The sequence below is a fragment of the Dendrobium catenatum genome, unplaced genomic scaffold (genome assembly GCF_001605985.2).
Source record: "Dendrobium catenatum unplaced genomic scaffold, ASM160598v2 fragScaff_scaffold_1408, whole genome shotgun sequence".
Classification (NCBI taxonomy): Eukaryota; Viridiplantae; Streptophyta; class Magnoliopsida; order Asparagales; family Orchidaceae; genus Dendrobium; species Dendrobium catenatum.
The window spans coordinates 802,436-812,924 of record NW_021319870.1 but is presented as its reverse complement, the minus strand read 5'-3'; the positions used below and the strand labels follow the sequence as shown (position 1 = coordinate 812,924).

Sequence of the window (10,489 nt, the reverse complement as noted above, 5' to 3'; positions counted from 1 at the left end):
GGCCCCTTATAACTCCCTTCTGATAGCACAAACACATTAAATATTCAAATCATCTTATTTCAGAAATTCAGAAACCGTACGAAAATTCAGCGGCATAACGGCAATGTACGGAATTTACACAAAATTCATAGATTCAGAAATTTTCCAAATTACCACAGAACATTCACAACAACATTGTAAGACTTTCATTGTACTAACAAAATATTTTTCAACATCCTGATAATTTGCAGTTCAATTAAAACACCACAGAATCCAAAATATCCGGTAAAAATCTTCCGGAAAATACTCAAAACGTGCACAATTATTATATTAGAAACATATCAAATGTTACGCGGTAAAACCTTTGTCAGACAAAAATAATACCAGAAATTCGCTAACGGAAACAAAATTCGGAATAGAAAACACGTCAAAAATCTCATTTCTGAAAATTGAGAAAGGCAAAATGTGCTTTACCTCAAGTCGGTCAACTTCTTTAACTACGACGACGAACGAAAACGGACGGAAGTCGCCCAAAAATCCACTTTACATCTTTTTCCTTCGTTTTTTCTCTCTAATGGACTTTCTCTCTCTTCAAAATAATTTAAATCAGATATTTAATACACAGGATCGTCCCGGATGATGACCTGTTCGTCCCGGGACGATCTCCCATATACACAGATCGTCCAGACGAAATTAAATGCCAATTTTGTCGTCCCGGGACGAAACCCTCGGGTTGGTTCGTCCCGACTGTTCGTCCTGACACCTCCAGGTTCGTACAGACGAACAGACATATTCTTCACAATTCTGTACAGATAGTCCTGGACGATGTCCCTGATCGTCCCGGACGATCCTGGGAGAAACAACCTTTACCGACATTTTAGTAAAGCTTTGGTGAGTTGGAGCCGACATCTGTAAATTGTCCAAGTCGCCCCTTGACTTATGTTAGGTGAAAATGCTAAAAACATACACAATTAAAATTTACACTCTTTTAAATGTGTTTCTAATGCAATGGATGTTGATCAAAATACTCAAATCATGAATGCTTGAATTTTAAAAAAAAAAAAAAAACTTAAAAATAATTTTTTAGAAGACTAGGCTTCCCCAAGTTCAGCACCTCATCCTCAAAGGTCGGATTATCTGAACTCTATCCGCATGTGAGAAAGAGTCTAAAACAAGGAAAGAATAATTCATTTATATGCATGCGACCCCATGGGCGGTTATCGGCTTATTCCCTAGATTTGTTACTTTCTATGTTATTTAAACAATTAAAATTTTAAATTTTAGTTACAAATAGAAGAACTTTCACACCCTTACGAGTCTCACATATCCAGGCTAAATCAAAAGTGTCACACAAACACCAAAAATACTAGGAAAAATAGGCAATCCTACACATAATCAAGTCAACACATCAAATATAATCAAACTAATTAATAAATGTCTATAGACAAATTGTCTTACTTTTTACAACCCAAAAATGCAGAAATTAAAGTGATCGGGTATCACTGACAAGAATAAAACATACCTAGACGAGCAAATTAACGAGCCGACCAAGCAAGGGAGAGATGATGAAGGCGAAGCAGACGTCTCAGAAAGCTTTTTTTCATGAATTGATTTTGACAGAACAGACGAAGTGTTATATTTGATGAGGGCTAGGTCTTTATGATGGTAAAAGAGTAAAAACTAAAATTTAGGTATAAGATAAATAAATAGAGATGTTTTGGGTGTTAGGTATGTAAAATCTCAATTTAAAATTATTGTGTTGAAGTAACTTTTGAAGAGTTACTAAAAATATAACATTCTAATATAGAAATTTCTTAAAAATAATGAGAAAGTAATAGCCTACTAGAACTTTGATTATAATCTTAAAAATAAAACAACAAAAAGTTGTCCCAAAAAACACTAAAACTCATCATATTAGCACCAAAAAAATAATGAAAATGAGTTTTGAAGCTCTTAAATCTACTTTATATGAATAGTAGACAGTGCATCTTGATTTATTAGTTGATAGTTTAAACTATGAACAAAAAGATTTTGAATTTAAAATTTATGCGTGTAATATATTTATAAATTCGCCTTTAAACTTTATATGAATACTCAATCAAAATAAGTATTTTATTTATCTTTTTCTCTTTTTATTTGTACAAAATTAAGATATTAAACTATATATATTTCTCTATCTCGAATATCCCAGGACGCAACAATTAAAAAAAAAACTTTAAATCAAAATATGTATTTTCGTTGTTTTAAGACAAGTCAATAAATTTAAAATTCAACGGTACTAACAAATTAGTTTCCTTTCCCCTTACGGCTCGCAAGCTAATCAGAATACCGGGCACCCTGCAACCACAATCCCCTGCTCCGTCGGACACGTGGCCAGCGGACAGTGATCCACCTCCGTCCCCCACCACCTCAAGCTCACCTTCTCATTCTGCTGCAGCGCGAAGAAGATGAGCACTCCCATGAACGCCGTCCCTGCATCCAGCGCTGCCGACAGCACATAATTATACCTCTGCCACCACCGCTTCCGGTACTGAAATACGAAGTAGTTGAACACCGTTCCGGTGATGAGCCAGCTCGCTATGTTGGTCGGCGTCGCCGGAGGCATTCCGGCGAATCCGTACAATATGACTGGAATGTTGATGAGGCTGATCCACTTCTTCTTTGGGTAGGATTTGCTGAGGATCCAGATGGGGAGGGGGAGGACGGCGCCGACGAGGAAAAGCCAGACTAGCTTGCGGTAAAGGCCGGCGTGACCGAAGAGGCGAGAGGGGCCGACGAGGCCCCAGATGACTGAGGCGTCAAAGGTGACGCGGTATTTTGGACAAGTCCATGGGCTGTCAGAGGGAAGAACATCGGTGTCGCAGATATTTTCGATAGTTTCAAGCATCCACCATGCTACGGCTAGATTGATTGCGCCTGCGATTAGAGTGCCCACAAGCTGTTCGACAGAATGAGCCAATGGTAATGGAAGGCATATATATAACACATTTGTTCGATAGATCAAATCTATTTTAAGCAAATTTATAGTCTAAAAAAGTTATCACCTTTAGATGTAAGGTATTATGAACTTTGCTTACCTGGGCGGCATACATGCACCGTGGGGGAATCTTCATATACTGGCCAAGCTTGAGATCAGAAAGGAAGGAGAGAGCATGAACTGTGCTAATCCTTCCATAGATCTTGAAAAGAAGATTGGCTATCGGCATCCCAGGCAAGATAAATCCGATCATGAACTGCGCTATGATGTCATATCCCGGTTGCTGCATGAATAATTAATCAAATCTATAAATCATTCATGAATCTATTATATTTGAAAAAACGAACTGATTGGTATGAAAAAGATGTTAACTTGGTTGGTTGTAGCTTGGATAACGCCAATGGGGAGAGTGACGAGCCAGGCTAGAGAAAAGGCGAAGAGCATCCCCCACCATGGCAGCTGAACCTGTTCCTTGTACACGAACGAGATCAAGAGGGAGAAGAAGACGCTTCCTGCTAGAAGAACAAAAAACCACCATTGTGGCACCGGTTTGTACTCTTTCATCATCTTCGCATGTATGTTTTCTTCTCCTGCGTTCACTGCCGACTTGCTCTGCTTCCAAATATCCCTACGGGATCACGTGGAGCGATATGGGTATTTTTTTTATTATAATGATGAATCAAAATAAAATAAAATATACTCCAACATAAATACCTGCCATGGAAGAGGGCGACGTGAGTAAGAGTTGCAGTGAACCTGGCAAAACCAGAGCCAATGGAAAGTGCAAAGAGAGGACTGAGAAAAAGCTTTCCATAGCTGTTATAAGCCGGCACGTTGAGCTTATACTCCGGCGTCAAGACTGAAGTCGTATCGTAGCTGTGGCCCGTTGAAGTGAACAACTTGTTGGAGAAAATAGGAAATTTGCGGGCATCGAATGCGTTGAGCTTCCAGTAACAGAGAGGTACAATAATGTAAATGAACATGACGAAGCCGACAGCGATGTTGAGGATGGAGAACCAGGGAGTTATGAGAGGGCTTCCATGATAAGCTGAGATGCCAGCCCAGTCGAAGGTGAAGGCGCCGAGGCCAAGGCCATGGTAGGCGGACCCAATTTGTTGAGCGGTGAGATTGTGTGGCCAGGCCCAGCATACCCATGAGAAGAAGGAGAGGATGGGGAAGAGGAAGCCTGGGAATATGTAGTAGAAAAAACTGGCGAAGAAGAATATAAGGAAGAATTTCATTCTGCTTGGGCCTTTGTGGTGTGGCTCCGTGTTGTCCTTCTCATGGAGAGCTCTGTGTCAATTTAAGAGTGCAGGAACTAGTTATATATTTGCATGGTTAAAGGATTGAGAGCAATGGACCAGAATAACAAAAGAGTGACCTGAAGAGAGAAACTTGAGCAAGGTTAGCTGGCCACCACATGCCTGCTGGTTCGACCAAGTATTTTCTCAACATTCCAGCCCAACCGTAGCCAAGCAGCTGATAATTTAACAGTAGAATTCATGTGACCAAGCTTATTAAAATGAACTGTAGTTGAGTGTTTGGTAAGGGGGAAAATATGTTTAATGAAGATATATCTTTGATGATCCTAATAATTCTGAAGTAAAGATCAATGGGATAGTTGGTTAATGGCAGTACAATTTTTCTACTTATTCAAGTTGTGTACAGGTGCTATATGGCGTACAATTAACTCAAAACTGGATGACTTTAAGGAAAAAAAATTCAGAACTGGAGGACTCATTATATATACAAAATAATAACTTTATTCAACAAGTATGAAAACCATTGGGTGCAGCCTATGCAGGATTGCAATTCTCCTTCGCGTTTGATCAAGGACAATACAATTGAGTCTATCTTCTTTTGTTTATGTTTTTAAACGGAGATAGTTTAGGACAATCAAAGTCTTAGCGATTCTTTTTTTCTCTTATCTTACTCTCTGTATAATCATGACCTTTCTTTCATGTATTTGAACAATGAAGCTTATTTGTTGAAAAAAAGGCTAAGAGAATAGAGAATCTTTAAGACAAAAATTAGCACTGGACAAAATAATTTTTTAATAGTTATCATATAAACGCCATATATTTTTAGCACTGGACGAGATGTTTTTGGAACTTCTGACATAATTTTTTATCAAAATAACTCTAAAACTTTCATGTTGTACCTGCGTGGTGAGGACGATGATGAGAGAACATAGAAAACTGATACTCTGCTTATAATAGGCCTTCATGACCGTAATGGCACCAATAGAATAGGCGTCACCTCCCCCCGACGACACCCCACAGTTAGCAAATACGGTGATGATGACATGCTCCTTAATATTGAACGGTCCCGGGTTGAGATTAAAGCACCAGCGACCGCCGAACAGCTTTACCTCCTTGTTAGGCAGCGTCGCCGCCATGAATCGGCCGATTGGCAGAACAGCTATTTGCATGAGGATGGCCGAGATGGTCATTGGCTGCGTGCGATAGGTGAAGAAGGTGTTGAGGAAGATGAGAATGGCGCATGACGCTATGCCGAGAAACCATGCCCTGAAAGTCATGACCGGCATCGCCGGATCGTCGGTCTCCGGCACGACGAGCGCCACCTCTTCTACGACTGATCTCTGCATTTTCTCCATTCCTCGTTTCCTTTCGTTTCTGCCTCCCTCTTTTTTCCGTTCGTTGAAACAGAGGAGGCAGCGATGGAGGATTTTATAGTAGCCTTTGGAGAAGGAAGGGTATGTTGAATGACGGAGATGGGTAGGGTCCGTTAATGGTGGATAGAAAAGCTGTCGGGAAGGTGGAGGGTGGTTTGGTAATTCGTTGGAGCGAATGGGTTGGGGAAGGAAGCGCTGCGGCCGCGTTGTGGCGGGCACGGGTACGTCGCCGGCGGCATGCAGGGAAGCTGTGGCGGACAGGTCGGGCTTTTGCGGGGCCCATTCTCTACACGTTTTTTGCCCGAGGTGGACCTGCAGGTGGGGTCTTGTGGGGTCCAAATGTACGCTGAGTCAGAGTATCGGTCAACAGGTCAACCTCCTTTCGTGAGTTCACCTGATTTCTAGGCAAATAATTACCTTTTAAAGTATAAAATTAATTAACGGTAAATATTAAAGTTTTATTTTAGGGTTGAATAGGCTTTACAAAGAGAACACTTTAGCCATATAACAAACGGAATTTTTTAAATTAATCTTACTGTATGAATTAGAGGTGTAAGTGAGTCAAGTTGACTCATGAGCTGGCTTAAACACGACTCGATAAATGGCTCGTGAGTCGAGCTCGATAAAGCTAAAGAGTCAAGCTTGAATCAGCCTTGACTCAAATCATCATTTTGTGAGCTGACTCTTTTATGAAATATTAATAAAAAAATGCACATAAAATATATTAGTATTATGGATTTCAAGTATAAAGTTGTTAAAAATATTTAAAATTTATTTTTCACTTCATTGTATTAAGTTTTTTTTTTCTAATTTTTGTATCATTTCATTGAAACAATTGTTTAATTTATAATAATTTTTTCTCTTTTATAATAAACGAGTTAGCTCAGAAGCTGGTTGAACTCGATTAATTAATCAAGCTAAAATTCAAATAAGTGGTGATTCAAGCTCGGAGTGGCTCGTTTTAGTGTGTGTGTGTGGGGGACAAACACCCAATGGCAAGGTAGAGGAGGAAATAGAGCCAAACTGAAACATCCGAGCAATAATCCAATAGCATCAAGAATAAACTCAATAATAGGTGTGTATCTAAAACTTGGTGAGGTGATTGAAGACAAGTTGTCTTGGCAGCTTTGCTACAAAATAATGAGTACATATCATCTAAGCTTTGACAATCTTTAATTCTTGGTAGGTAGAAGGTAGTTTATTGATTGTATATTGAATGATTTCTTTGGAGTCAATGGGAGATTCTACTGTAGCAATCGCATCGACCTTTACTTTTATATTGAAATAATATTCTGACACTGAGCTATCATTTAAATTGATGTGGTGCAACTAGTTTTGTGTTGTATAATACATGAGCCAGTTGATGTTGAAGTCATCTTTAGACAATCATCCAAATTTTAGCATATGTTATGAGATTTAAGACAAATGAAAGTATGGAGATTGTTAGAGTAATGAGTTGCTATCAGATTTTGGTCAATGAGCAACCATGCATTAAAGTGAGGGTTGATTAATAATAATAATGATAATAATAATAATAATTGTGACAACATCTTTATATGATTGTAATATCATTAGTTCTGATTTTATCATGTATTTATTTACTGTTCATTAGTTGAGTTATGGGATATTGATGTGTACATTATAAAAAATGTGAAGCTTCATGAAAAAATTGATGTTGAAGTCATATTTAGACAATCATCCAAATTTTAACATATGTTATGAGATTTAAGACAAATGAAAGTATGGAGATTGTTAGAGTAATGAGTTGCTATCAGATTTTGGTCAATGAGCAACCATGCATTAAAGTGAGGGTTGATAAATACATTTTCATCCTTATTCAGTTGTTGTTAAGCTTGTTTATTGTTGTCCCATTAAGAAAACCATCAAATCCATTATCCTTGAATAGCTTCATAGCTAGAGACATATGAGATGATTCATAATAGTGAGCTGAGTATTCATAATGGATTTGATATTGGCCATAAGGAACTTGAGCAGTGGTGGTATGAGTGTATCTTACATGTTACACCAATGAGGTACTTTAGATTATAGTGTTTGAGACTAATGAGGAGGAAACATTTATGGTTTGCTCCATTAGGATCAAGATTTTTGATGCCATGTGGTGAGACTTTTTAATACCATGTAGAAGATGGTATAAGCATGCCAATACCGAATGATAGGAATTATAAGAAGAAAAATATAATCAATGGAATAGTAAATATGTCATTTAATTTTCTTTACCCTACAAGCAGAGGTATGCGGTATATAAGGGCTTGTGTATATCTTATGTCACATCCCATTTTTTAGCTCTTTTCAGTTAACCTGGAGTGTAATAGAGAAGGAGATATCCAAATTGTGGTATAGAAAATAGCAAAATAATAATAATAATAATTGTGACAACATCTTTATATGATTGTAATATCATTAGTTCCGGTTTTATCATGCATTTATTTACTGTTCATTAGTTGAGTTATGAGATATTGATGTGTACATTATAAAAAATGTGAAGCTTCATGAAAAAAAAATAAATGACACGAGATATTGATGTGTACGTCATGAAAAATGTGAAGATTAATGAAAAAAAAAATGAATGAAAATGCTGATGAGATAAATCATATTATGGGGATAGGCACGCACAAATAAAGACAAAAGACCTGATAAGATAAGCCTTAGAGACCGTACAAGAGGTACATATCTCTCTCTCACTTCTAAAAGTTAAAAATTTGGATCCAATCTTTAATGAGAAATCTACACTCTTACTTCTAAAAGTTGAGAATTTAGACCCAACATAGAATGAGAGAGCTGTAAGTATGCAAAAGCCTATAGTCATCATATTATTTATCTAAAATATTGAAAAGTAAATTGATGTAGAACGAGAGCGGAGGCTGGCAATAATCTGAAACAATTCCTTTCAGGAAATCTAAAACAGTTCAGATTTTTCTCCCAAAATCTGAGAGATTAGTCGTTGGTGGCTGCAGGAATCTGTGGACAGCAATTTGCTGTGGGTAAAACAGCAACTTGGAAGCTTCAGGTTGCTGGAAACCCAAGGTGAGGTCTTTGGAGAATTTCAAATTCTACTAGGGAGAGGAAAATTAACTCCAAATTCCTTCCACAAAAATTGAATAATTCCTTAAGGGAATCTGAAATGCTTCATATTTTATTTTTCTTTTCTCTCAGAAATCTGAGTGGAATTCCAATTCCCAATGTGGGGGAGGAACGTCTTAGCAGCAAGAGTGTCACGTCTTGGGGAAGGATGGCTAAGGGAGAGGCGGTGGAAGCCAGGGAGAAGGTCTGCGGTTTTGGAGTGGGGAAAAGGGATTGATTTGTTTCCTGTTTGAAATTAAGAGGAGGAGGGAGACAGTGGAAACAAAGTAGAAAAAAAAAACTGTAGACTTTCTATTTCCAAGATCAGTGAAGTGATTTGGGAAATAGAAAAGGAAACAGATTTGAGGAAATTTGGCTATGATCAATGTGAGGAGAAAAGGAAATAAATATTAATTAAAGTCAAGGGAGGTTACGGGAATGAAGAAGTGAATTAGGGAATTAACTCCCAATTCCCCTCTACATAATTTGGCATATGAGGTTGACGGGAGTATGGGGGAGCAATTAGGGAGAAAGGAATTAAATGTGAATGTCTGCCAAGGTGGAGGTGAGGTTTAAAACTTTCCAAAAATGGAATGACAAATTAGGAAATATTTCAAATTTCAAATTAGTGGATTTGAATTTTGAAACTGCCCAAAATTAAATCACCCAAATTAAGTATGAATTACATCATGAATGAGATTCAATACTTTCCTAAAATAGCTTTCTAATTTAGCAAACTATTTGAAATTCAAAATTTGAATTTCAAATGATGAAAATAATTTCCTAAATTATTTGAACTCTTTAGGTAAGCATTAAGGTGACATTGACTCATTCATGGAGACAAACAAGAGTGGTCGGCGATGGGCTTGGCTCGGGTGGGGCGGTGGAGGAGCTAATGGAGAAAAGGGGAGGGGCTAGAATCCGGCGGCCAAACGAATTATGGGGAGGAGGAAGAAGATGAATATAACGACAAGGAGCAATTAGAAGGAACAAAAGAAAATAAACAAAATATCAAAGATACAACTGCGAGCCCGGACACATCCTGCGGCTGACGGGTACTACATGGCCCTCCTCCAAGGGACTTCACGCCACGAGCTCGGACCCATCCTGCGGCTGGTGGAAACTCCGACTCCCTCCCATAGGAATTTCACTAACGTTCTCTCCAAAGAACACAAGTGCAAACAAAATTTTATTAATAATCAATCATACCTAATACTTGAGAAGGGGACTCTATATATAGGCCTTAAAAGAAATTAAAATACACATTTGCCCCTTGGGCTTACATAAGACAAGAGGGTAAAAAGAAAAATTGCACAATTAAATCAAAATACACTTAATAGACTAAAATAAAATGATCTCGGTCGTCGATCTTCAACTCCTCCTCGGATAGGCATGGACGGTTGGATGTCCGCATCATTCTCCCGGGGTGGAAAAGACTCGACTCCGACGAGTTCGCATCTCGGGTGAGCAACCATGCTCTGATACCAAACTGATGTAGAACGGGAGCGGAGACTGGCAATAATCTGAAACAATTCCTTTCAGGAAATCTGAAACAGTTCAGATTTTTCTCCCAAAATCTGAGAGATTAGCCGTTGGTGGCTGCAAGAATCGTGGATAGTAATTTGCTGTGGGTAAAACAGCAACTTGGAAGCTTCAGGTTGCTGGAAACCCAAGGTGAGGTCTTTGGAGAATTTCAGATTTCTGCTAGAGAGAGGAAAATTAACTCCAAATTCCTTCCACAAAAACTGAATAATTCCTTAAGGGAATCTGAAATGCTTCATATTTTATTTTTCTTTTCTCTCAGAAATCTGAGTGGA

At 38.3% G+C, this 10,489-nt stretch overlaps 1 protein-coding gene across 1 annotated transcript; it reads right to left on the bottom strand.

The window, feature by feature from the left end:
• Positions 1–2,240: 2,240 nt before the first annotated feature.
• On the bottom strand, positions 2,241–5,573 carry LOC110114066 (oligopeptide transporter 3). Its single transcript, XM_028699888.1, is given in 6 exon segments — positions 2,241–2,917; positions 3,057–3,239; positions 3,329–3,584; positions 3,671–4,249; positions 4,338–4,493; positions 5,035–5,573. Coding segments are annotated over 6 exon segments (2,331 nt in total). The 3' UTR covers positions 2,241–2,299.
• Positions 5,574–10,489: the final 4,916 nt, after the last annotated feature.